Here is a 27,685-nt window from a genome sequence, read left to right as displayed (position 1 = left end):
TTTATAGATCTTTGCCTTAGCAGAGTTTTGGTTATTTTTATCCTGGAATTGAACTGCACGTTAATATTTGATTATATTGGGTATTTTAATTTAGAAGACGATGTTTTTCTTGTTCTAGATCTTTGTTTCTTCATCACAGACAAGTATGTGCATGTAACATGTATTCAAGGAGTTGGGAAAGGAAGAGAGAGCAAGTAAAGCTCAGAATTCTGGCACTTGTCATTTTCTTATTTAATTTAACACATTCTAATGTGGGTATTATATGTTGCTATAAAATAAGCATACCTTAAATCTTCTGTATATTTTTGACTTTTTTTTCCTCTAGACTGGGGTTTCCACTGTGAGACAAGTTACACAAAGGATGGATTTTGGACCTATGTTACACAGATTGCTACCTGTTCTCCGTGGATGTTTTGGATGTTTCTAAACAGTGTGTTTCACTTCATGTGGGTGGCTGTGTTACTCATGTGTCAGATGTATCAGGTATGGAAGAGCACTTCACTCATAATGCTGTGTCCTGGGAGTGACATAAGAATATCAAATAGTTCTGTCATTTAAATTTTCATGTTCATTGTGCTAGACGAAGCGTTTAATCTCTCAGCCTTGCTGGAGAAGGCAAGCATCTGCTGTCTCTCAGTATTAGGCGTCATTCAGCTCTAATTCAAATGGCCTTTTTTTTTTTTTTTTGTGCAAGTGGTTGGAATACCTACCTCCTGCTTTCCATTCTCAGAATGACAAAATGGTAAAACAGACCAGAAAAAGACAATAAAGACTAATAGAGGATAAGAGCTGTAGGGCCAACTTATAATAATGCTGTATGTTATTAACAGAAAGGGAGTGGTAGCTTGAAAGAGGATACAAAGATTTCTTACAATGCTTCAGTTTGAGTTGAGGCCGTATTATTATACTCTAATCTGACCAAACCCAGGTTTTCTTTATCCTAAGGAAATAAAAGTCATACTGAAAGCCTTGAAGTATGACTTGTCATTAATGAACCTTGAGATTTAATCTCTCCAGAAGATTTTGTGGAAATAGAAATTATTCTCTAAAGCTTAGGTAAAACTTTTCAGTAAGTTTAAGTTTTGTCCTCCATTTTTACAGTATTTGTTACTTACAACATATATAAATTTCAAAATCTTATGGTTTATGTTTGCTCCTGATAATTTTCCTAGTTAAAAGCTCATTTGTCAAAGAAGGACTTTAAACCAGTAAATTTGATCCTTTTTCAGTCTGTCTCATGCAGTACTTGGTTGCATGTTTTTATGTGAGCTAAATTACTTATTCTTCTATCTTAAGATATCTTGCTTGGGTATCACAACAAATGAAAGGATGAATGCAAGAAGATATAAGCACTTTAAAGTTACAACCACATCTATTGAAAGCCCATTCAAGTAAGTTTTGAAGTATATACAAATTTCTTATTTGTGTAGCCTTGCATACATTTGAATCATGTTGCTTGTTGAAACAGAACACACCTAAGTACTTCCAGACTATTTTCTCTACTTGGAGTGCTGAATCTTGTCAGATATTTTCACAGTCACACATTCTATCCAGTTAAAGGAAGTGATTAATGTTTTGTAGTGTAGGGTGCATAAACACAGAAAAGAATGCTTTCCAGCAGTGGTTGTATTTCACTGTAGAGTTGATGGGGAAATAAATATTCTCTTTACAAAGCAGATGCTCAAACCAGAGGTAGTTGCTTACTGCAGCACGTCTATTTTGACCTGGACATTCATTTCCACACTGGGCACTTTCTCCGGAGGAATACTTACTGTGCTGTTGAAGTTGCTCTATGCTCCCCTTTCTCTCTACTGTGAGAAAAGAGGCTTCACTTTCTTCCTATTCATGAGGAAGAGCATGGCCAAAGCTATTTGTGGGGAAGGGAGCAGGATGTCCCAGGAACTGAAGTGGGTGTTGCATGGGTGAGAGCAAGCATACAGTTTTTGGGCATACAGTTTTTGGGCATCAATATGTAAAAGAGTAGGTTGGGATTATGGTTTCTGTAGTGATGAGGGTGCAAGATGAAAGATGGGGGCTTGGGGTTGAAATAGCCCTGAGATGGAATATGGGGTCATGGAGCAGCTTGTGGAGCCAAAGCAGGACGTAAAATGAAGGCATGAAGCTGGTATATTGATGGGTTGAGAATATGTTGCAAAAGGAGATGGAAAAAGAAAAAAGCACATCTCATCCTGCTGCATGTGCTGTATCTCCTGTGGGAGCTGCTGCTCTTTCTGGTGCCACACAGGGTAAAGGAGATAGGAGATGGGAATTGTGATCAGGAGCAGTTGGCATGGATTCACACAATCCTGTACAATGTGCTCTAGAATGATCCTGGTTGAATCAGGGACCCACTGTGGTCTCTTTCAACCTGCCCATTCTGTGATTCTGTTATGTAGCAGATAGATTTCTATGCTAGGAATTTGTGTGGTATTTTTTTTAATATCTCTTCATACAAAACTTGTAGTGAGAAACAGACAAGTTTCACAAGAGAAACTGTGTAGTTAGAGTGCTCCTACAGCATCAGAGTTGTAACAAAACCAGTTAATTACTTTGCCTGGAAAACACAGGGTGGTGCACAAAATAGGAAAAAAGTGCTGGTTTGATCCCAAATTGCTGTCACGTTCACAAACTATTTTAACTGAAATAGCTGCTATTATAAAAATTATGCCTGAAAATAACACCAGATGTCTGAAATAACTGACTTAGCATCACCTGTCAGATGAAGCATTGACATAAAATAGTTTCATCTCCTTTTTGCTTAGACCTGCTCTCTCATATATCATTACATGAGCTGCTTTTCCAGAGAACTGTGATCTATTTAGCCCATGTATAATTAAGTTAAAAATCCCCAGCATGTGGGGAGTTTTTATGTAGGTTTCTTAAATATTTGATAGTTAATTGATTCAGCCACAGAAAGTGCTTGAATAGTTCATTTAATTCAGATCATGCTTTCTTAATTTTGTTTCATCAAGGGACCTGGTTGATTCTAGACCTGCAGCTGGTGAACCAGTATGTATGCAGAAACAAATACCAATAAATATGGGACTTATTCTAGGAAGACATTCACTTCATGCTGTTTTGTTCTGCATCCATCTGTACAATGCAACTATCCTCTTAGAACAGGATCTGAACTACCAGGATGTGCCACACAGTGATGGACTGCTAAAAACATGTTTGGTAGATAGTGGAATAAAGTTGGTGTGTTGATTATGCCCAAGGATCAAACATTTACCAGTCTGGTGACCACTTCTTATTTCAGAACTTACTTACACTTCTTATTTCAGAATTTACTCATCAACTTGCTTATCAAGTACTAGAAAAATTCTGAGCAGAGCTGCTTTTCTAAAGTTAGAAACTTTAAGGGTGAAGAATCAAATTTGTAGGTAGTCAAAAGATTATGTACTTTGTTAGATGAGCTATGATATTGCTTGCTAATGTGTGTTTTCCTTTTGTTTTTAGCCATGGATGTATAAGGAACATTATAGACTTCTTTGAATTCAGATGCTGTGGTCTTTTTCGGCCTGTTATTGTGGACTGGACAAGGCAGTATACAATAGAATATGACCAGACTTCAGGATCAGGCTACCAGCTAGTGTAGCACCACCTTCATCCTGTGAGCATATCATCCTGAGTGGTGCCTGAAAAAATTTTCTCTCTCTCTCTCGACTCTGCATCCCTTGAAGAGTAGCATGCTATGTGTAGGGCTGATGATGAATCATAAAGGTACCTTCTCTTCATCAGAATTTTATTAACAAAAGTAAAAGTGGACAGAATAAACTGCCAAATCTGATAAGGAAGAGGAGGAAGATCAAAAAGGGATTTTAACAGTTCTTAACATGAGAATTATTCATGACAACATATTCACAGTATTTGTTATCAGGTTTTTTATTTAAGGTCTTTCACAATGGAGCATGAGATTATTGAATATTGACATAAGTAGTTATATTGTGATGAGCAGAAAAATTTGTATCCCAATATCAATAATTCCACTGAAACAAGAATCTAGACTATAAAACTAAATTTCATGATACAGAGTTCACTGACCGCTGTGTTGTAGTTCCTGTAATGTGATTTTTTTAATACAGATTTTCTGTAGTAAGATGTACATTGAAAAATGTGCTTTTCAGACCTGTTATAAACATCCTATGGTGGGGATCCCCTGTAATATGTTAAGTTATAGCAGTAGGGCACATCAGGTAATGTTGAGTAAAAATATGTTGCCCACATTTTTTGGTGATTGTTTTTGCCACTGGTTAGTGGTACAACTAAATACTTGTAATAACTCTGTTCTGAAATAATGTAGTCTGAAACAAACAACTGCCAGTAAGGAAAGCTTTTCTGTCAAAGTTAAAGCCCTGCCTAAATGCATGATACACCTGTAAAATTAGTTTACAGTATATAATGTTCAGGGAAAACAGTGGGGAAAAAATAATTATCTTTGAATTGTATAAGCAACTTAAAAACTAGCAATGTTTTAGTATTAGGTTTGGTCCTCACACAGTATAGGGTAGTGTATTTGGAGACAAGTTGGAAGAGAAATTACATGGGGGATACCATAGATGTAAAAGCAAATGTCTCAGTTATAAAAAGACAAGATAGTTTTAAATCGAATGCAATTGGAGAAGAAGAACCCAGAGTTGCCTGAAATGGTTATTTAATTTGGATGTGAAATAATGGAACCCAAACTGTAACAAAACCAAAAAATTACAAATCCCCATAACAGTATGTGTGCACAGAAAATGCAGAGCAGTGTTCTGAAGAAGGTGTATTGGCACGTGGAAATTGCCCTTAATTTCTGTTTTTAAGTTCTCATGCTACAGATATGTTTGGAAGGTAAGGAATGATCTCAAAATGCATTCCAAAGGGGCTTTTCTTGAATGTGATGCACTGATTTTTGTTATGGTGTTTTCATATACTCATAGTGAATTGTTCACTGCTTCCTTAACTATTGTTTACAGAGAGACTGAGAATCAGTTTAGTTCTCTTCTAAGTGCTGTAGCAACCCAGTGGTTCAAGGAACCTGTGAGGGGAGTTTGGGGAGGGTCCTGAAAGCAGATGTCTGAGACCAGTGTAAAGAATGTGTATCTGTATATAAATAATTTATCAAATAGTTTTCTCTATGTGAGTGTGTGTTTAGTGTATTTAAAGCTTCTCATTTTCATTTTATTCAACCAAAAAAGTATAGGAAGATATCTAATGAGCTTTTAGTGATGTTAAATATTGCTGTTAATAGGCATTATGCCCTGCAAATTCACTGCATGTTTGATGCTTGGCAAAATTAGCGTTTTCTGTAATACGCAGATTACAGGTAATAAAGCAATCTAGTGGTATTCCCAGCCCTTGCCGTAGTAGGAGGAGCAGTGAAACTGTAAATAGTTGATGTTCAGTATTTGCAAGTAAACATTTTTTCTGTAGTTGTTCATTGATCTCAAGACACAGACTTAGTTTGCAAGTACCAGATATCAGGATTTACAGAAGTGCAGCATTAGAGTCCTTGAATGTTTAATACTGGAAAAATCAATGTTGTCTTGGACACTTTTAATAGGAGAGGTTTGGATATAGTGGTGAAGAAGCTTTGGCTACTGTTGTCAGACAAAATTTGTAATCCTAACAAAAACATGCTCTATTTCTGTGAAAACAATTGACTTCTGTTATTCATATATTTTTCTAATCAGAAAAAAGCATGAAAGCTTTACACTATGGTTTGTTTTAATCACCAATGATGTTCTGCATATTTGTTCATTAATTTCTTTTTTCACATTTTAGTTGGGAGTTGGTTGAACTTGAGGAGCTCCAATACACTTCATAAAATATCACCCAGCCACCCAGCCAGAAGAACAGTTCAGTGCATGATGCAAGTTTTGGTCATATTTGCCCAGTAGCATTAAATGCCATGAATTGCATCATGCACTCGATGTCAAAAATGTTTGCAACAGAAGAGATGATCTTTGGTAGCACATAGCAAGTTCTGCACTATTTACATGTCAGTAGCTCTCTGGTGACAGATTTGTTGAGACCTGCAGAATCTGAGCGATAGTAGGTAGTTGTGAAAATTAACATGCATATATGGATTTGGGATGTATGAAGTTTCCAGTGCAAAATGTAACTTGTCTTGAGTAACGCTGAATTGTTGATGTGAAATCATAAAGCAAGCAGGGGGGAGCCAACTATGCAGCATTTTTTCTGTCAAGTTATCAAACTTAAATTAAATTCACTTGTTGAACCAAAACTGCATTGCTTCTGAAACTTAAGCTGATCCAGACCAACAGCAGATCAGAGCAACTTAATCTGACATAGGTAGAATAAATAGGAATTTTGTCTTGGCCCTAAACATGTGCTGTTTCTTTGTAGGTTTTTGTATTCTTTGATGTCCACCAGATTTTTTTTTTCAATTAATGTGTAAAACAGCATCACTACATTTTAAGCTGTGGATTTTTTTGTATATTATTTATAACTGTGCCAAGTATTATTTTAATACTGTTGAGATCTTGATGTGTATTACATTGTGAACAAAAAAAAATCTGTAAAATGTTTAATAAACTAGCTCTCCTTACATAAATTAAATCTGTTAAATTTTGTAAGTTATTAATCAAATAAATATTGACTCTTAGATGCAGTGTTTGTATTGACTTGGGGCGTGATTTCATACAGTGTAGTTTGTGTCCAGTTTTAGAAGCCTTTCTGGAAAAATGTACAGGCATGAACCCAAATTTGTACAGATGCAAAATCCTATGAGTTACTACAGTGTGGTAAATTACACCTTTGCACTACCAATTAAAGTTAGCATTCACTAATTAAATATTCCTGTCTTTTCAATGAAGCATGCTGGCAAGGTAACATTTCTTAAGGGAGAACTCCATCTAGGGGATGTTTCATGTGGCCTAATGTATTTATATAATGACGTTCAAGTTATTCTAAGGATCAACCAGACATCTACAAAGGGCTAGGATGTGTCACCAAGATGTCTTTTTCTGGGTGGCACTTGCAGGAGACAGACTAACTTGTCTGGTCCTTGCTAAAGGTTAAAGTTTGAGTAGAAACAAGGTAACAATCCAATTTTGAATCTAATCAGGATATTTATAACCAGCAATATGTATTAAAGTGTAAGGCTAGAACTTAGGAGCACATCTAAAGGGAAGAAAAAAGTGGTTTCTACTGAGTATTGTTTTGGTATTGACATTGAGAATTGGTGGTGATTTTCTCCCCTTCCTCAAGCAGTGTTCCTGGTGAGGCTGTGTCCAGGCTGACCACCCTTTGGCTTGTCAGGAAAAGACCAGGGAAGACTTTTGACCTGTGCTGAAGATCTCCATCCAAGATTTGCAGTGCTCCATCAGAGGAATTGCTATGCTTGGGAGTCCTGATGATTTGAAAGCTGGTTCCTGGGTTTAGGGTTTTTTGAAAAGAAGCCAGTCCTCTGCACCCTCATTATGCCTTGACTAGAGTTCAGTGCCTTGCACCTCCCATTAGCTGCCGTTTAGTAAAATCAGACTTTCTTGCTATGAAAGCTATGTCGATGATATGAGTAGCAGGACTGAGAGTTTTTTCTAGGTTTCCTAGGCTGTGATGTTGTTTGCTGCCTCTCTCCCACCTGAAATGTGCTGCTTCAGAGTTAGTGTTGTCTTTTTCAGCTCTAATCTTTCCTGCTCTGTGAACTGGACAAGCTCTTGGGTCACTGAGCTGGCTTGTTTTTCCTCCTATCCACATGGTTCCTTTATAACCTGTACAAAATGCTCTTTGTGTATTATTTTGAGTAGTACATATTTTTCTAATTAGGCTTTTGGCTTGACCTGCTTCATTGCCTCAGACCACGGTCACAGATGTTACTTGAAACTGCTTCAGAAAATACTGACACACTTGCTTAATGTTTCATTGCAGCAGTCCCAGTCCCAGTTATATGTGTTTCCATAAATTCAGTGTTGTGAAAGGTTCTTTTATCCCAAAAAAGTATCAGCTTGCTTCTCAAACCAGACAAGAGTTTCAAAGTTCTTTGTTATTTTAACCTAACTTCTTAATCTGCAGCTGTCTTGGTGGAGTATTCCTGCGCAGTAAGTTCTGTGCATAACAGTACCTCAATACCAAAGCACACACAGCGCCCCAGAATATTATGGTTTGGTTTTCATTTACTAGAGACTCTGTACCAAAGACAGGCATCCATTTAGGCACACAGGTACCCCTTATCTGTCACTTGCAGAGTTGTGTCACTGTGCAGAGCAGTAGATTAAGATTTATTACTTTTGTGCAGCGAGCAGCTTTTTGCCTTGCACAAGCATATATTATGGTGTGATACTGGAGGAGAGTTATTCAGCTCTGAAGGCCATGACTGTGTCTGTCCAGCTTTCAGCAGAGCTGTGCATCAAGTCTATAAAGCATCATTCTTCCACCCCTGAAGTACCCAGCAACACTCCCCTTACTTTTATTGCTGACAAAGTAGGCAATACTTAGATTTAGGATATATCAACAAGCAAAGCTTTATTGAATTGATACTCAGTATTAAAAGTGTTACAGTGTGATACACAAGGCGAGGAAAAAAGCAGTGTGTGTGTTTGTAAAATCACTGGCTGAAGGTACACTACAATAACTAGTATCTGTTTCACAGTAGTTAGTAACATTTAGGAAACTCTCTTGTTCCTTCTAGCATGATCTCTGCAGAGCTGGAAGGTGTTTTTAGCCCCCTCACTGGGCATGAACGAGGGCACCTGCTCCCTGGCCATACCCAAATCCCTTGGGGCCAAAGTTCTTCGCATAACAACCTGTGAGAAAGATGAACACACTTTAGCTGAGTCTTCTGGCACATTAATTAAGAACAGCACTGTCTAGGCTAAGCCTCTCAGTGGCTTCTCCTTAGCCACTAGAATATGCCCCTGGGAAGCAACACTTAGAAACGTTTTGTTAAGCTGCATAACTAACAGGACTGAACTCAGTAGCCAGGACTGTTCAGTCTGTGTAGCTCCCAGCCCACTCTGTGAGAGCAATTCACAGGTCAGGTCTGTGGCTTAGTATCTGTTAAGGCATTTGTTGTCATCAAACCACTGTGTGGATCAAGTTTATATCCACAACCACTCAAGAAGGCATAGCATGATACTTGCTGGCTTGTTTCCTTACTCTGATCAGGCACAGAGCAAGGCTGCTGCTGCATTTGCTGTATGTGATGTTTTACGTGATGCAGATGTCAACTACATCAGCAGCTTCAGTTGTATCTATTCCATTTTTTACTCTATTCCTATGACTTACAGAGCACTTCCATGTGAACATGAGCCTGAAAGTTTCTTATATCAACAATATATTGACCATTTCTCCTTGCAAGGCATCTTGAACCATAAATAAATGGTCTTTACTTCTTTTCTCACCTTTACAATAGATCTCTCCCTCTTTTTCAGTTAGGGTTGTAGATTCTAGGCTTTTGCCACACTTGGCACATCGAAAGCAGTTCTTGTGCCATGGCTAGAGAAAAAATAAAGAAGATAGTATTAATACACAGGATGCCCAAGTTGGTAAAAAAACACATTAACTGGAGATACCTGCATCACTATTGATTAGAGACTGGTGCAATGAAAACTAGCTGAAGTGCACCAGTAGCAGACGAGCATTTACATTTCTGCGAGTAGCACAAAGCCCCAGATTCCACCCAGCATCATGCTCAGAGCAGCATTATGAAAGGTTTGGGCTTGCTGTGATCAATTCAGAGCACATCTTGGCTCTGCATAGCAAGTGAGTCGGACAGCTGGCAGACTGACATGCAGTTTAACATGATATTTTCAGAGACCATCCCCCTTTAGATGAAACATTCAGCCTCTCTCACAAGCTGCACACTTCAAGATTGTTTCCTTTTCTGGGTGAGAGGGGCTTATGTTGTTTGCTTCAAGTCTCTAGCATGAGACAATATTAAATCTTCACCTCTGAAATCTAAGGTGGTCACTCATCACCCTGCATTTAAAGTGCTTTTTTTTTTCAATTAAGTTGATTGATTTGACTATTTCCAGTGCAAAGAAATGCAATTTTAAGGTAACTGCCCTGCAGTTGATTCGCTGCTGGGACTGACGTAACACACCTTGCTCAATTTAAAGTCCACATAGCAGGTACAAAACAGCACATGCAGTTCCTTACCTTTCCAGCTCCTATTACTTTCTCTGCTGCATAAACAGAATCACCACACCTAGAGCATTTCTCTGTCCCTCCAAACTTCTGAGCAAACTTGGAAGGGTTTGGATTTGTGGTGGGCCGGTGAGGAGAAGGTGTGCTGAAAAACAGGACATTTGTTTTCTCTATGCTTTCACTAAAGATCTCTTGCTCTGCTTAGCAACATGTACAGACCAACATCCAGCACATGGTACAGAATAAGTACTGCTGCAAAACTGGAGAAGTAAGTTACCAGCAAGGCTATCCAATTACACTTGGTAGGGAGAAAACCAAAGCCACAACAACAAAAAGAGAAAGGCCATGCTTTAAAGGATAAAAAGAAGCTACTGTAAAGGCTATTTTCCTAAGGAGCCTTCCCCTTTTCACTTAACTAGAAGAGCTGAACTCCATCAGAACATAGATTTTTTTCAGCTAGTAAGCTACAAGTAATTCTTTTAAGTTCCTGTCCACTGATTATAATCAGGAACCTGAATGGATCACTGAACCTGGCTGGAGAGCATACATCATATAAACATTAAGCGATAATTTGGGAACTTGCATGAAGCAAGTTTTGAGACATACCTCAGCTCTGCTTTACAGCAAGAACTAAATCAGATTAGGAATGTTTACTATTTAGTGTGACTTTTGATTTTGGCTATAATTAAGCACAAATGGTTCTTCATTTGCTAGTTAAAAATTAATTCTGCTTGTAGCGCCAGATTCTCAGCTGTTCAAATCCATCCCTGCAAGAACCTGTTGAACATCACCATTTCCAGCTTATTTAGGAGAGCAATGTGAGACCCACAGTCACCTCTGTGAGCTCATGCAATGCCATCAGCAGCTCTATAATCCAATCCCCTATGGCTCATTCATGAGATGAGTGTATCCTTGCTTGCACTAACTCCTGCCTCTACTGTTCTGACTCACACAGTCACCAGTGGGAGCTTTGTGCAATGCAGGTTCAATGCCCTGCATTCAACTAGACCAGGGTATTTTTTGTTTATGTTCTATTCCAAACATGAACATAAACAAAATCCAGCCTGAAAGGCTCCTCTGAAAATAGTACCGAAGGACAATGCACCCCCCAACTCAGTTCACTCACCTCTCAGGCTTGATGCCTAGTCTCTCTCCCCTGTCCATGTTCAGTGTGCCTGCCCCTTGGCCATATCCATAACCTTTTGGGCCATACTTTTTCCCATAGCAAGATTTGCAGTAAACTTCAGCATCATGAATTGCTACAGTTGTGCTGTCCAAGTTTTTCCGGCAGACCACTGGAGGTAAAAAAAAAAAGTTAAACTGCCTTAAGGGACTATTTCCATCAGCACACAGAGTAAGCCAAAAATCAAGTGAGAAGTGAAGTTATGCTTTTCCCTGCCCAAAATTCTTCCCATTAGGCATTGGGACCACCAGAGATTAGAGTTGCTGTTTGAATTCGTGAATTATGCTTAGCCCCATAAAGGGCTCTATTCCCTCCCACCTCTTCATGACCGTGACATTTAAAGCCTGGAAACTTGCCGTGGTTTGATGAATGAGGTTGCTCAGAAACCTAGAGAGGGCAGTCAGCAGATTCCCTTGACAGATGCCATACAGCATGAAGCAAAAGCCTATCAGTACAGAAGAGCCCCTGCCCTGCTCTTTTAACCAGGGTGGGGCTGGGAAAAAACCCAAACTTTCAAGGTTTCCCCCCTCCCTAGTACTGCTTCAGGGCAGAGCTGGGGCTGGTTCACAGCTGTCACCGGAGGGGCTGTGCTTTTCTGGCATTCTCACATTGTCCAGCACAATGCAAGCCCTCTACTCAAGGTTACAGTAGAAGGGAGAACTATTTCCTTCTTAAACCTCCTTTTGTAAGCCAACTGGTATGCTCTTTCCATCTGCAACAGCATTATGGCCATGAAAAAGAATTTGGGGAGAAAAAAAGAAACGCCCTCATGAATTTTTTGTTTAAAGATTTTAATGTCTGCAAAACACTGGGTGACTTTTGCTTATGGCAATCATTAGTTCCAAGGTTCTTTTTATAAGACACTAATATCCAGTAAGTAAATCAATTAATGCATGTTTGTTAAGTCTATGGACTTTAACCCCAGCAGAAGCGTGCATTAAGGAAAACCATGTATTCAGACACACTAGAGCCATTGTTTGACTGCAAGTTCTAGATTTCTTTTAATAGTAACTCCCATAAAAGGCTGAAAATGAGGCAGCCAAGGCATCTAATCTTTGTTTTTTGTGTCCACTGTAGAGCTCAAGGAAAGGAGTGTAGGTGTGACAAGGCTCTCAATGCCAGCACAGCACACCAAGGTTAGACAGCAGACTTAACAGCAAACTTGTTTGAGAGGCCCAGCTGTAACTGCAGCCAATATAAGAAGGCTAAACCCTAGCTCTGCCCATATGTATTAATCACCAAGAAGTGGGGCAAAACAGTTACCTCATGTTTGCAACAAGGTAAAATTCTCTGATTCAGACAGAGAGGCTGTCTGCTTGCAAAGTAGGAGCCTCCGATTCACAGAGACCCTCTGTTCCCTTCATCTAAGCAGAGGTATTTTCAGCAGAGAAAGCGATTTTCAGTGCCTCACTGGGCTTGTTGGTTGGACTGGAAAATAATGCTTTGGACACCTTTCATCTGAAAGAAACCACAGGCCTCTGTGCCAAGAAAGTTTACGCTTTCAACAACTCGGCTGTGCTCGTGTGCACTGCTGTCCTGGTCTGCACAGGACTCCAGGGCAGCAGTTTGATAGCTGTTCCTTGAGCTTCTGCCAGCCCCAGGACCATGGGGAGAAGTCCAGCTGAGCTCAGATCAGTGCAAACAAGGCTCTGCCACTGGGCTTCCTCCTCTGCATGAACAACACTTAAGCCAGGTTTTCAGCCTCAGGATCCCTTGGACTCCTGAAGAAAAGGCTGGCAAGAGTGCAAATGGATGTATGTGTTTTGCTCTGAGACATACATCTCACCCCCGATATGACAAAACCTCTCCAGGAGGTGAGCTCTCCCCTCGGGACTGCCAAGCCCAGGAAGCGCATGGGGAAGCAGGAATCATGATGGACAAAGTCACCTCTGGCTACTGCCAGTGTCTGGGTCACCTCCTGTGGACCAGCCCCTTGCTGCTGTGACCTCACAGCTGTGGCAGGAGAGATTTTGCAGGAGAATACTTACTGCAGAGGAAGCAGCACCGGTGGAAGCTCCTCCCATCACACTGCACCTCCTCAGCATGGTAGACAGTGTGGCCACAGGCACCGCATTTGTTGCCACCTCCCCAGTTCGGCATGGTGGCTCTGTGTGCCCAGCCAGGCTGGAGGGGTGAAGGGGAGACATTTGTTAAATGCAGTGTCCTTCACCACCCTGGCCCCAGGACAGCTGGGCTTACACGCTCCTTTAAAACAGATCTGTGAAGTTTGTGTGGCATCAGAGCACAACCCTGTAATTTCATTAACTGCTTAAAAATGTGACCTTCCACTGCGTGAAGAACTTTTGGGACCAGTTCAACTTCCCAGCTCTTCAGATGCCAGACCAGACTTAAAGGCTTAGGCAGGCTCTCTACGGCTATTTGTAAAAGCAGACAAACTGGCAAGGGGAACAGAGACCACTGCTGCTGAACAGCAAGAAAAACAGACACAGTCTTCACAAGCCATGTCCTCTGTCCCTGCCTGGGGATTTTGAAAGTTTCATAAATTGGATATGCACTAATTACAGTTTCATGCACAAGAGTTTTACTGTACCTGGAACGAATGCCCCCCCCAGATGGACAGAATTTCAGTTTCTGTGCTTCATTAATGCTGGGCCTCTTGTCCGATAGAAGCAAACAAATTGTGCCAACAATGGCATTTTGTTTTACTGCAGGGCCTGTCATTTGGATGTGGTACAAGCCAAAGTTCATGTCACCAGAAAACCACTTATTAGGGTTGTAGGAACATTCTGAACTCAAAGCTTTGAGATCACACCTGCACTTCAAAGAAGTTTAAGGGGGACTATTTTCCAGGGACTCCGCCCTTGTTACATAAACTGCACCTTTACCAGGCTGGTATATCAACCAGACCAAATTGCTCAAGTAGCCACAGCTGATTTAAAAGGAAGTGAAACCCCCTCTCATGCATTACTTGCAATGGACACTCAGAAAACTCTGGGGACAGGCATCTCACCCACTGTGTCAACCTGTAGCCTTGGGAATAATCTCTTTCATTAAGCCAGAAGCAGTAGTTGTCCCATCTCAAGCTGATCTGCTCCCTCTCCAACTCCCCTGCACTCTGTGTCACCACCAGCAGCGGTTCTCCCGCAGCTCGAGGAGGAGCTCCTGCGGCTCCTCCCATTAACTGTCTGGGGTTAAAGCTCCAAAGCGGAGCCCTGTCCATCACCGTCGAGATTTCTGGGACTTTCCTCCCGCCGCCACCACCGTGAGCTAACACAGCTGTGTTTGCTGAAGGCTCATCTCGCTGTCAGCCCTGAACTGCCCTTGGCTTGTGACTGCTGTTTAATGCTGGTTTGTTCTCCTGCAGCTCAGCACCACTACCTCTCACCAGCGTAGAGTCCAACAGCAGCCAGACAGAGTTACTGCCTCCATGAGCTTAACCCAGCAGAGCTGCTAGCAGTCATCACCCAGTGCTCCTTACTGATCCTCATTTCACTCGTGTTTTTTGGACGAGGACCATGGTTTGCCCACTGGAAGTCCAGAGGGCACCTCCTACCACTCTACCCCACCAGCAAGAGCATTCCCTCCCTGCAGAGTTCCCACAGCAGCACTGCAGTACAGGTCAATTATCAGGGAGGGAGGCTGGGAAGGAATTTCTTGGGAGCTTCTGACTTTTCTGTGCAAAACTCACCTTCAGTTACCCTGAGAAGCTCTCCTAGGCCTGACAAGGAGAAGATACACACAACATCATCCTCACACAAAGCCCACAGCCCCCTGCCTTCAGTTAACTCTGCACTCATCCTTCTGAACCAGAAGCAGAGGACTACCAATCTCCAGTTGTCTCTCTCATCAGTAGAGAGGCACTGGAAGTGCCACCCCAGGAAGCCAGAGAGGAGCACTTTGCTTCAAGGGCTCCTTTCTCTAAGGGGCTCTTCTCCCAATGTGTGGGGCAGGCCTCAGTGCAGAGCGAGCTGCCTGCACCCCAGGCAAGGTAGAGCAGACTCGCAAATCACAACTGAGAGCAGCAGTTTTGGCTAAGCCTGGATTACATGACACATCTTGCTTGGTAAAACAAGCCTCCCACCCCAGTGGCATGAGCAACAGTTCAGCAATTTTAGGGATGCAAGGTAGGATGCATGGTTCCCAAGTAAGACATGCTGCCAGGTAGCTGCTACGAGACCTTTGTCAAAGACAAGCAGCCAGCCATTCATGGCATGTGGGAAAATAAGATTAGTTTATTAACCTAAATTGGAGCACCTTAGGTACATTCCTAAGCAACAGCTTAGGAAACTTCCTCAGAGTGGCTCAGCAGTGCCATTTGCACACTGACACCAATTACTGAGATACCCTTTGTTTAATATTTCCATGGGATTAGCATCATTACCGCTCCATGGTTTAGCACTAATACCCTGACCTAGCTAATAATATTAGTTTTATGACATTTCCCACTTTGTTTTTGTCATTCTTGGCACAACTGTACAGTCTAAAAATCAAGATTCCATTTCTTTTATCCAAGTGCTTGGCTGTGCTACTGCACAGCAGCTGACATCAATCACAGCAAAGAGCGTCCTTAGTTAAAGAGAATATAGACTGCACAACGCTTTGGAAAAGGAATGCATGGACTGGAAAAAAAAAAAAAAAAAAGAGAAGAGATTCCTTTCCACTCTGTATGCTTTCCAAAATGTAAATTCTATTTGGTACAAGAACTACTTCAGTCTTTTTCTCTCATCACCACCATGCTCATGTTCTATTGTGCATTTACATAAGCCTACATCATTTTAATCGTTTTGTTAGCAAACAATAATTTCGTTTTCATGCAAACTAGAGCTGAGGACCTGAATCAGGTTTCTCCAGCTTTGCCCCAGATTTCACATGCAGTATTGGGCAACACAGGGTGCAGCTCCACCCTTTTTTCCCCGAGAGAGACACAATACTAGACGACCGGACAACCATTATCTAACTCAAAACTTCTGATAAGGGCTTTGGGAATTCATTAAATGAAAAATAAAAAGGAACTGAAGTCGGTACCCGTCAAGGGTCAAGGTAACCGTATTCTATTCCAGAGAAGAGAATACCTTCCAGAGAAGGTATTTCCATTTATCCTCCCCATGATGTTCCCATGACGCTTGCGTGGGAAGAATGGCAATATTTCCTCAGTTACTCAACAGCAGGAGCTCCCTCCTGGCAGCGGTGCTCAGGAGGCGCCTCAGGGGCGAGGGGCTGGTGCCCTGCAGCAGCTCTGCCCCGGCGCAGCGCAGCGCACCGGCCCGTCCCGCCGCCCGCACGCCGCTCCTAGCAGCGCCCTGGAGCCTCCTGCTGCCCAGGGCTCCTTCCCCAGCCCCACGGGGAGCAGGTTCAGACCTCCAGCCCCGCCTCAAGCCTGCCCTGCTCCCGCAGGACTCTCTGGCTAGTTCATGCAAGCCTCTGGGGAGCTCAAAAGCAGCAATTAAACATCCAGGTGATCTCACTGCCAACACCAACAATTTTGGCTGTCGGCTGCGGCTTGATGGCAGCTGCTGCCAGCACGTCATCCACGGGACGAGCCACGGCAGCCGCCAAGTCCTTTCCGACCCGTTTGTTAACAGCGGCTCTAATTCATGAGACCTAAGCCAGCCGCAAGACAGACACGCAAGAATTGCCGGCTATCCGGTTATCCTAGACGGCTTTTTCGGCAGCCGGTCGGGGAAGCCCGATGCGTGGCAGTTCCATCATTAGAGCAGCCAAGCAGCAGGAGCGGATGAGCATCGCCCGCCGCCGCCTCCCCGACAGCGACTCGCCTTGTGCCGCTCGCCGCCTCCGACCCCTACCGCCCGTCACTCACCTCGGCTCGGCGCGCCTCAGCGCGGCGCGGCCCCGCAGCGCCTTAAAGAGCCGGGGCGGAGCCATGAGGGGCCCGGCCCCGCTGGTGGCGCGGCGCTGCCCGCGCTGGGCCGTCCGAGGGCGAGGGACGGAGGGTTCGGCCCTGCCGGGGCCACCCCGGGCGGCAGCAGGATATGTCCCAGCTGCAGCCTCGGACCGCAGGACCCCAGCTTGTGGTTTTACCCAGTTTTGGGATTTTGCTTGACATACTTGCAGGCACACTTGACCGTGTTTCCCCAGAGCACAGGGAAAGGATGCAGGGGTCGGGGAAGAGGTTTCCCAGGACGTGAGGAGCGGGCGAAGGCAGGAAGACGTGTCCGGCTCGTGGGAGCCTCGGGGGACTCGGCACCGCAGCTCCCGCTGAACCACTGCTCCAGTGGGGACTGATCAGGAGGGGCCTTAATAGTTTTCACAAAAAGCCGACGATTAGGGCTGTCTACAGCATGCTGGAGGAAACTGCCCGAGGCTTCAGCTGCCTTTTATAAGTGTCCCCACCTCCCAGTTTCCCAGGGCTGTCGCACACTGGCTCTGTCAGTTTCAGGATTATGCACTGGGCTCCCTATGTCTAGAGGGAGATACGGGTTTATCCCCTGCTCGTTATTAATCCAATACCAAATCACCTACTCGTTGCCCACAGGAATGACAGGCAGCACGAGAACGACCTTTTCACACACACCAGAGATGGAGCTTCAGGAATGAAGCCCAGCGAGGTTGCTGGAGGCAGCACCTCCTGCACAAGCACTCTGCAGTGAGATGGGCTGAGTGCTGGCTGGGATGAAAGAGATCCCGTGGAGCTGTTGGCACAGACAGCTGGGTGACATGCCACCTGGGCCCAAACTGCCTGTACTGTGAGATGACTGAAAATTACCTCCACACTAGGTCAGAGAATGAGTTACCTCTTCCCTCCCCTTAAAATGTTCTTTCCATGTACTGCAGCCAGTGTGCTAGCAGCTGCAACTTGCTGAGATTTTTTGCTTTCCAGTTTTTAATTTGCTGTCATGGTTGGACACTGGTGCAATGCCAGCGTTCCCATGAAAATGCACCTTCCTTAAATAAATGCTGTGAGATGTTATCAGGAATAGAGTAGAGCAGGCCCAAGCTTAATAACAAAGGAAAAAAACTTTATTAAACTACTACTAATACAGAAAACACATAAACTAAATTTAGGATGAAGACCTTTTAAACTACCCCTCCTCCTCTTAATTCTAAAAACACCTAGCTATGAAACATCACCCAGGATTCTTGATCAAATTACTACCCTTCAGGTAATTTATACTTAAACTATCAAGGGAGAGAGAAGTCTCTCTTGCACTACAGACCCCCCAGGAAACACAGCTGCCCCCCTGTGTTTCCCTGTCACACATGGCAACTGCCCGGAAAAAAAATCTGCCAGTGTGACATTCTCTATTCCATGTCACAGTGCTCTCACTACTGTGCATGGACAGACTGCTCATAGGGCTCTTGTAAGGATGCTTTGCTACGGAGCTAAAAATACAACAGTTTAGTTTCTTATCTTGGGACTACAGTCCCCCCCATTTTCCCCTGGGGCCGAGGGGTTCAAACAGGACTCATCTTCTTCCCGAAGACAGAGGGTATCACCATTCCCTCTTCAGCTTTTTTTGTTTCTCGCCATTCTTGTGCTGTTCGAAGCTGAAACAGGTCTCCCTGGGTCACCACTGCATCTCCCTAAAATGTAGTCTCCATTGCAGGAGATTTTGGTTCAGTCTATGGTTAACAAGAAAAGTCTAGCTAAAAGCTACTTCATCATCTCTTCTTACCTAAATATTTCTTCTTCTAACATCTCAGTTCCCGGACTATCTCTCTTCTACTACAAATCAAGGAGGAGTAATACTTTTAAAAAGCCCTCATTTCTTGGAAAGGGTTAAAAGTTCAGACTCTCTGGACGGCTGATATCTCGGTCTGGCGTTCCGCCTCCCACGCTGGGCATTCCCCCCCCCCCCCCTTCTCTTTTTCCTCTGCCGGCAAATTTCCAGGTGCCGCCAGGCTCTCTGTCTCTTTCCCTCTTGGGGGGGGGGCGGGGCAAAGGCATCTCTACTTCTCTCTACCCTTCCGTCTACAGGAGCTGGCTCGGCTCCAGACCCCCAGCCCTTCGGCCTACCCGGACAAGGCTGCATGGCTTCCCCTCCCCCACCCAGCCCGAAGCCGGGCAGGGGAAGTCTGCACTCTCTGACGACCAGAACTAAAAGAGAGAGTTCTCCTGGGAGTTCTTGCTTTTAACCCTCTGTGTTCTCAGAGGCGTGTCCATACTTTCAGTGGTCACTCTAGGTGCTAATATCTAAACCTGACCACTGATTGGTTTGACCCAACTTCTTGGAAAAAATTCACTTCTATGTCAAACTACGACACCTGCTTTTTTAATTTGTAATGAATCTTGAATGAGCAGACTGTGCATGATTTATGCACATCTCGGAGTCCTGCTCCATAAGCAAAGACAGTATCTGTTCCTGTGGAGCAAGTTGGTGTTTGCTGTGAGCAAGACCAAGAGTCTGACCTCAAGCATCATAGCAAAAACTTTATGCTAGGCTTTGAGGGAAGCGAGCACCAGGAGAAGCAGAAGTGTTAGCAACTGTTGTTTCTTGAATTGGAGGTTGCATGAAGGGAGAGGAAAAGTCGGAGATGCTATGCGAGGCTATGAGTCAGAGCAGGCTGACTCCATTTGCTGCAAGAAATGCCTGTGCTCTCTTGTCCAACTTATCCTGCTCCCAGCCCTGCTGGAACTGTGTATGATGATGCTAAGTTATTTACCATGTATCCTCGGGTAGCCTCCAGAGCTAATAGATTTTGTCTTTTGATAACATTTCCTACAGACTATAAAAAATAATCAGCAGAGATCCCCATGGGGAGAGAGCTTTGCAGACCTCTCAAGGTCTGACCAAACTCAAAGAAAGGAAATTCTCACTGTGACTAAGGGGCCATGCTGGTATGAAATAAAACACTTTTCAGTGGTGAGGCACTGCTGAGTGAGCTAGAAGACAATCTGACATCCACTATTTCATTTTCTCATGTTTAGTACTTAGTTTGTCAGAAACAGAGTACCCATGAGGGTCAGACATAAGTATATCAAGCAAGTCTATTAGTATAGGAACAATGTTAAGGATACATTACTGCAACACTTGGGAATAATACCTTGGAATGAAGAAAAACAAATGAAAGAATGAAACAATTTACCACATACTTTATTGATATGGACTATTTTTGTCAATAAATTTTATAAATATGCATAGGTATATTTGTTATCTATAAATACATAGTTATTTTATTTATAAGCATACTTATTCTCTCTCTTCTGCAGGTCTCTTTTTATCTGTTTCTTTCCTGAGAGCATAGTTCAGAATTCATTTAAGATAAAGCCTGGATCCAGCCCTGCTGCATTCCTCCTTGCTGTCCTGCACTCCTTCAACCTGTGTCATGGTTTGATGCTGACGCAATGCCAGCGCCCCCATGAAAATGCACCTTCCCCAATAAGTGCTGTGAGATGCAATCAGGAACAGAGCAGAGCAGGTCCAAGCTTAAAAATAAAAGAGAAAGAAACTTTATTAAGCTACTACTACTATAATAAAAGACACACAGAATTTGGAATGAAAACCCTCCAAAACACTCCTCCTCCCCTCACCCAGTTTCCATCAAACCACAGTGAGACAAAACCCTGGATTCCTGATCACATTACCACCCTTCATATAATCAATTCTTAGTTTATCAAGGAAGAGAGGAGTCTCTCCTGTACCATAGCCACCCAGAAAACACAACTGCCACCCTTCTGTGTTTCCATGTCACACATGGCAACCGCCCAGAGAAAATCTGCCAGTGTGACACTCTCCATGTCACGGTGCTCTCACCACCATGCATGGACAGACTGCCCATAGGGCTCCTTTAAGGATGCTTTGCCAAGGACCAAAAGAAACAACAGTTCAGTTTCTCATTTTTGGGACCACAGTCCCCCCCCCCATTTTCCTCCTCCCCTGGGGCCGAGGGTCTCAAAAACAGAGATCATCTTCTTCCTGAAGACAGAGGGCACCACCATACCCTCCTCAACTCTTCTCTGTTCACTCCATTCCTGCGCTTGCAGTTGCTAGAGCAGGTCACTTGCACTCCTGCACTCTCTTGGCCCAAGTCATTGCATTCCCCTAAAATGCAGTTTCTGTTCCAGGAGAAATTGGTTCAGTTTATGGCTAACAGGAAAAGTCCAGCCAAAAGCCACTCCATCATCTCCTCCCATCTAGAATTTCTTCTTCTAACATCTCAGGTCTCAGACTGTCTCTCTTCTCTTTCAAATCGAGGAGGAGTAATAGTTCACAAAGCTTTCATTTCACAGGAAAGGGTTAAAAGTCTCGGATTCCCCGGACGGCTGGAAACTTGACTGCCCAGAACTCCAACTCCCACAGCTGGGCACCTTCCCCCCTTTCTCCTTCTCCTCTGCTGGCAAATTCCAGGTGCCATCAGGCTCTCTGTCTCTTTCCCTCTGCGGGGGGAACAAAGGCATCTCTGCTTCTCTCCACCCTTCTGTCCACAGGGGCTGGCTTGGTTCCAGTCCTTCAGCCCCCTCAGCCTACCTCCCTCAGGCTGCATGGCTTCCCCTCCGCCACCCAGCCCGTGGCTGGGCAGGGGAGATCTGCACTGCACTCTGACCAGAATCAAAGAGACAGTTTCCCTGGGAGTTCTTACTTTTAACCCCCTGTGTTCTCAGAGGCGTGTCCATGCCTTCAGTGGTCACTCCAGGTGCCAATATCCAAACCTGACCACTGATAGGTTTGACCCCAACTTCCTGAAAAAATTCACCTCTGTGTCAAACCATGACAACCTGTCATCCTGAACATGCCTACCATTGTCCAAGCAGCCCCACTGCCCCCTCCACCTTCCGCAGCACCCTCCTGACCTGATCCTATCCTTCCCTGTGTTCCTGCCTAACACCTGCTGTAAGCTGTTCTTTCTGACTCACCCAAAATTTCAGATGATGCCTCTACTCACTGACCTGAGAAAAAATTTCCACCTAACCACCATGGCAGGCTCCTGTAGGCAGCCTGGCTCCTGCAGTCTGCCAGCTTTTAGTCTGGCTTTTGCCATTTTGAGCTCAGCAGATTATAATTAGGACAGTTTATTTCTGAAAAGCAGTGTTCAAGTGTATTAACAGCTCCTGTTCCTTTCCCCTGCTGATTCGGCAACTCGGGGGGGGGGGGGGGGGGCGAGGGTTGGGGGTATGTGTGTTTCCTCTCTGTTCTTCTGCTTCCTTAGCCATGGGAAAGTCCACAGGTTCTACACTAGTTCTCCCTTCACATGTAAAATTAACCTGAAGCACGTTTGTCACCTCAGAACAAATTTCTCAAGGTTTTAGCCATGCCATAATTTTATGCAAGGACTCAGCTTGTTTGACCTAGTTACTTCTCAAAAGACTTGGCACACATCAGTGTACTCAGGTCTTTTGCATCCACTAAGTACCTTCCACTCACCTGGGATTATCCTTGTTTGATCTGGTAAGCATGGCCCCACGCCTGCTTATGGCAGAGTCAATCTGCTCTGCTGGTAACCTTTGCTATCATTTTCTGAAAGTTTATTCTAGTTTGTCTAGATTTTATTTTGCAGGGGGTATATTATATTCTGATACTATTTTTTTGCCAAAACTAGTTTTATCCAAATACTGTTACTACTGACTAACTACCTTAAGTATATTCTCTCTCATAAGAGCATAATTTTAGCTATTTTGCCTATTGGGAAAGCTATTTTGAAGCTAGCATAGAGTTTATTATTTACCAGCCTAGGAGGGCAGACACTGTGCAGTGCTTCCCATGGTACCTTGGTTAATTTCTCAGTGGCCATCCCTCAAACTTGCCCCTCATAAAAGAGATTTTCAAGGGCAATATCAGCAAGTGAAAAATTAATTTGTGCCCAGCATTACCCAGATTTTGTCCTATCACAGAGGGAACTATGTGTTTAGCTAATTTCCTTGTCCAAGCATCCATGCATCTCAGCAGTGTTATACATTTATTCTACTATAAATACGATAATGATAAATTTGTGAAGTTTGCACAAATTAATGAAAATACAACAGACAATTCTAGAGTTTACCAGAGCTGAGATTTTTGGTTTTTGTCCCTTCAAGTCCAATGTACAGATATGGAAAACATTCTCAGTATGAGAAGATTGTGCTTTCTAAGGTTATTGATTTCTTTATTATTGGTCATGTTTTTTTTTTATTTTGCTTTAGAGGCTCCAGGCAGAAATGGAGGCAGCTTCAGAGCTGCCTGCTGTTACAAGTGAGTGCTGGTGGGATTTTAAGGAGATTGAGCATCGGGTTTTGACTCAGAGGCTCTTGGATTCCTCTCCAGTTCAGCAAAGTTTTTGGGACCCAGGGTGTTCCTGGTCCCCCAAGGAGATGGATCTGTTCATCCTGAGGGTCTTGCATGCAACACTTCAGCCTGATGTGAGACTTATCTAAATGAAACACATGGTTTGCATCTAATCCTAAATACATTTAGCGAGGTAAAGCACAGTGTAGGCTGCCAGTGATGAAATTATCAGATCACAGCACTGTAAAAACCCAGAAAAACATTGAAGTTACTATATTGACGTTCTAAGGGTTTGAATGGAGGTTTCTGAAAAGTCTGGGGAAACATGATCTCTATTTTAAATGCCAGCTCAGCAGAATATGAATACCTGGACTAGTAATGATGTCACCTCCCTGGCAGGAGGCATAATCAAGGCTGAAAGTATTGGTTTCTTTAATAAAGCTCATTTTTTTTCACTGTATGCTCACAAGGCCAGATTATCCCTTGTGTTGTGCCATGGAAAAACCTGCAGGCAAGAGCTTTAGTAATCTCAACCATGTACAAGTTCTGTTGCTGACTGACAGGATATCATTAGCAGAGGACAGAATTTGAGGACCCACACAGCTTGTTCTAATAATACTGTTACTGATTTTGAGGAGGGCTGGGAAATGTGTTTAATATTAGATATAAAGCAAAGAGGGGATAGCCAGGTGAAACTCTCTGACTCTGCTGTTTTCAGAAAGCTTCCCAGCTCCATCAGGCTGCTGAGGGAGTTACCTGGATAGCAGATAGCAGTTTCTCCAAATACATAATGTCAAAAAGCACTAGTTGGACTGAAAAAAGAGCCCATATGATCTTTTTTCCCCCATTTTGTTCCCTTTCCCAATAACTCTTAAGACTCTAAACCCTTCTGCACCATGCCAGCACCTCTGCATGCAGCTTCTTGTCCTGATAAGAGGAGCAAGCTCAAAGGCATGTTATGCCAGGGTGTTACATCACCTGTGAGCAACCTTCCTCAGAGCCACTGGCAGTCTTGTGCCAGAGCTCTGTGCTTGAGTATTGTGAGAAAGAAGAGGGTGGACAGTTTCCAAGTTGCATTGTGTTGCCATTACGTGAAGTTTCCAGTGTCCTTACATCAAAGGAAAAGCATTTCAGGCTCCACAGAAATAGCTAGGGGGTGGTCAACAGTAAACCCAGCAACGTGCTGATGCTTGCTGCAAACCATTGCTACAAAAGCTGTCCCTGCCTGTGGCAGCACAACACACTAAGATGTAATGATGCTTTACCTTTCCCAGGCTAAGAACATCAGATGTAGAGAAAGGAAGTGAAAAATTTGGCAGAAAAACTATCCCCTTGAAGAAGAATAAGCTATTGAGTGTGATGGGGCTGGTAGTTTCCAGCATGTCTCCTTGCAGCCAGCAGTGCTTTAATTACTCTGACTCTCTGCAGAGGGGCTTGGTGGGATTTTGTTCTCATCTGAACAAAACATGACAAGACTCCTTTTTACTGACTCTAATGCCAGTGACAAGCACATGTCATTTGGGAGTGTATGAGCATGCTGTGAAGCCTGTTTTTCTTCAGCAGTAGAAAAGGAAAGGGTAAGCAAACCTTGCCTCACATTCAACCTCCTCGGGGGAGAAAGTCAGGATTCTCCATAAATACAATTGTGCTTCATCAACAGCCACTGAAGGGGAATAGATGGCACTGGTCACCACCTTAGTGGTGCTTCTAAGACTGGGTGTGGCAGCAGCAACAAGAACCAGCCATAAGATACAGCACCCCTCTGATCCCTTTGCCTGAAAACTAAGCACCTGAAGCAGGCTCTGTCTAAAAAAGCAAGGCTATTATGGCTGCAGACAGCTTGCCAAGGGAGACCTGTGCCTGAGAGCCATTCCCAGCCTACAGAGCTGCTGGCTTGGTGCCTAGCAGCTGTGAGTCTGAGCCCCTGTGGTGAACCAGCAGCAGCACTGTATTTGTGTGATGTCTTGCTCCAGTGGATACCAGCTACAGGTGAGGCTGCATTAGCTCCTGCCATGAAAGTGAGCTTCTATTAAGCTGTGGATGGACCCATTTCTGTCTCTGACATATCCCTGGTGTGCAGGATCCATGGCAGCAGCTGTGTGACTGTCTTGGTTTAAAAGACAAATATCTTCCAAGGAAGATGGAAAACTTCCTGGAATGGAAAGACACTCCCTCCCTCTCTCCAAATTATTGTGACTATGTGACACAGCAGTAATACCTCACATCTGCATTTTGACGCTGAACTGCTCACCTCAGTGCCATCTGAGAAGGAAAGAATATTTTGTCAATTCAATCAGCTAATCTGGTTATTAATTAATTTAGTTATCATCACTGATTGGAGTATTTTAATAACCTCTATCACTAAATAATATTTGAACCAGTAAAACCAGATAATAACAGTACCGTAGAAATGCTGATGGTATGCAAAGGTTTCAACAAGGAGAAGATGTCAGGACTAAGTGCTTGGAGATGTGTTTGTATTAACCTAAAAGCCATTGCAGTGCACAGCGAGCACCCAATGCGAGCTGCCCAGCAGAAACTGCTCATTTGGGATGCTATTTTCCCCCATCAGCAGATATATCCATCACCCAGCACTGACATTGGAACTCCCCATATCCCTTGGCCCCAGTGCTCATTCCTACTCCCATTCTTTACCCCTCTTATTGGCCACAGCATTAATCTGGGTGTTCAACAATCCCCAGTTAAAACCAACTGCAAAAATCCTACTTAGTGGCAATGCTGCATCATCAGGAACAAATCATTGCAAGGCACTCTGCTTGTCTGTGGTTTCTTTGGATAGCAATTTATGACCCCTTCCACACACAGCGAGTGAAAACAACTGTGCTTGGGAAGAGCACTTTGGCCAGCTCTTGCACATCACAGAGTCTTGGCAGTGACCCTTTTTTCTTGGCACAAATACAGAAGCTTTGGGAGGCTGGGGGTGTCAGAACCTCGTCTGCACGGCGCCGATGGTCAACTTTCAGTGCTTGGCTTAGTCATTATTATTAATGCTGCGCTCAAATTATGACAACCACTGTCATGTAATGCGTGGTCTGTGACAGCCACATACCGTCCTGCTATGATAGACCAGTGCCTGTATAGTACAGATCTCTTTTGCTGAGAAATGTGGCCATAAAAAAGCAATGAAAGAGCTGAAAGGATTCCTATGGAAATTTTATCACTTGGAAAGAAGATCCAGCATCAACAACAGTGAAATTCCATGGTCAGGAAAAAGCCCAAACAATTTCCAATATTTTCCTTAATTGGATTACAAATGCCACCTTTGGAATACATTTTGAAATCAATTATTCTTTTCTCTTTGTTGTGCTGTCAGTTTGTTTTTTACACTTCATTAGGCAAGGCAATGAAATGAGGCTGTTGTGTCTCTTATTGATTCTGCTTTGTGTTTGAAGTCGGTTTATCTTCCTACATGTTAGGCCACAGTAAACTGTTTTCTTTTCTAGCACAGATGAGATAGCTATCTGCACAAACTTTAAAAATAAGGGAATTAATTGACGAACACAGAGTAATTTCTGGTCTTCCTTGAAGTCTATGTTCTTCCATACACTTAATTAAAAGACATATTACACCATAAAAGAGATTGTAGGGAAGTTGAGAAGACAGCCTGCTTAACCCAACCCCAAGAGGAGATGTACTAACAGAGATTGAAGGGGAGGTGGTTGAGATTTATTATCTAAAGGGCAGGGATTTAAAAAGATTTTTAAAAAGGAATGTTTTGGAGGTTGTTTTGTAGGCATGAGTGGGGACACCATGGCAGGCAGAAGAGAAAGTGTCAAGCTCAGAGTAAGCATAGGAAGCAAAGAGAGTAAACAGGGTAAATGTGTAAATAGGGGAAACAAGATGAGTTGTACTAAGGGAAACTGGAACAGGGATAGGTAGGAAGATAATATGCAAGATCCTAGTGGAAAACATTCTGGAAGAGGACAAAAAACCAGCATTTAATGCTGTTTGAGACTGGAGACTGACCTAGGGAGACAGTTATCAGCATGAGAGAGGTTTTAGTAATAGGTTAAAAAATATTTTAAAATTCAGAAGTTTATTAACTCCAAACTGGTAATGAGAGGCAGGAATACATGTATTTTCTGCATTCCTTGCAAGTTATGTTACTGCTTGTACAGTTAGATTTATCTTTGGGGGTTTTTTTTGTTTTTTTGGTTTTGGGTTTTTTTGGGGGTTTTTTTGGGTTTTTTTGGTGTGGTTTTTTTTTGTTTGTTTTTTTTGTTTTGTTTTGTTTTGTTTTGGCTTTTTTTTTTTTTTGTCCTAAGGTTTT

General features: G+C 43.2%; 2 protein-coding genes across 3 annotated transcripts in view; one reads left to right on the top strand and one right to left on the bottom strand.

Moving 5' to 3' along the window:
* Positions 1-7,545, top strand: part of ZDHHC17 (zinc finger DHHC-type palmitoyltransferase 17) — a 70,829-nt gene extending 63,284 nt beyond the window's left edge. The window contains exons 15-17 of the mRNA XM_053977530.1: positions 326-483; positions 1,297-1,391; positions 3,460-7,545. Of these exons, the coding sequence (XP_053833505.1) occupies positions 326-483; positions 1,297-1,391; positions 3,460-3,598 (392 nt within the window). The 3' untranslated portion in view covers positions 3,599-7,545. The remainder of the gene's footprint in view (positions 1-325; positions 484-1,296; positions 1,392-3,459) is intronic.
* An 898-nt stretch (positions 7,546-8,443) lies between these two features.
* CSRP2 (cysteine and glycine rich protein 2) lies at positions 8,444-13,832 on the bottom strand. 2 transcript variants are annotated; one of them, XM_053977527.1, is made up of 5 exons: positions 13,264-13,832; positions 11,219-11,387; positions 10,105-10,237; positions 9,348-9,441; positions 8,444-8,750 (listed from the first exon to the last, which is right to left on the bottom strand). In XM_053977527.1, exons 1-5 carry the CDS (start codon positions 13,373-13,375, stop codon positions 8,674-8,676), a joined length of 585 nt encoding a protein of 194 aa, XP_053833502.1. In that variant the 5' UTR covers positions 13,376-13,832; the 3' UTR covers positions 8,444-8,673. The 2 variants fall into 2 exon arrangements, with proteins under 2 accessions (XP_053833502.1, XP_053833504.1); XM_053977529.1 differs by lacking the exon at positions 13,264-13,832 and adding an exon at positions 13,055-13,171.
* Positions 13,833-27,685: the final 13,853 nt, after the last annotated feature.

The sequence above is a fragment of the Vidua macroura genome, chromosome 5 (genome assembly GCF_024509145.1).
Source record: "Vidua macroura isolate BioBank_ID:100142 chromosome 5, ASM2450914v1, whole genome shotgun sequence".
Taxonomy (NCBI): Eukaryota; Metazoa; Chordata; class Aves; order Passeriformes; family Viduidae; genus Vidua; species Vidua macroura.
This window is presented reverse-complemented; position numbering and strand designations above follow the sequence as displayed.

Coding starts and splice junctions, on each gene's coding strand:
- CSRP2 (XM_053977527.1), bottom strand. CDS start 13,375: ATGCCGAACTGGGGAGGTGGCAACAAATGCGGTGCCTGTGGCCACACT. Junction 10,238..11,218: donor CTAGGCATCAAGCCTGAGAG/GTGAGTGAACTG, acceptor CCTGTTTTTCAG/CACACCTTCTCCTCACCGGC. Junction 9,442..10,104: donor AAGTAATAGGAGCTGGAAAG/GTAAGGAACTGC, acceptor TTTTTTCTCTAG/CCATGGCACAAGAACTGCTT.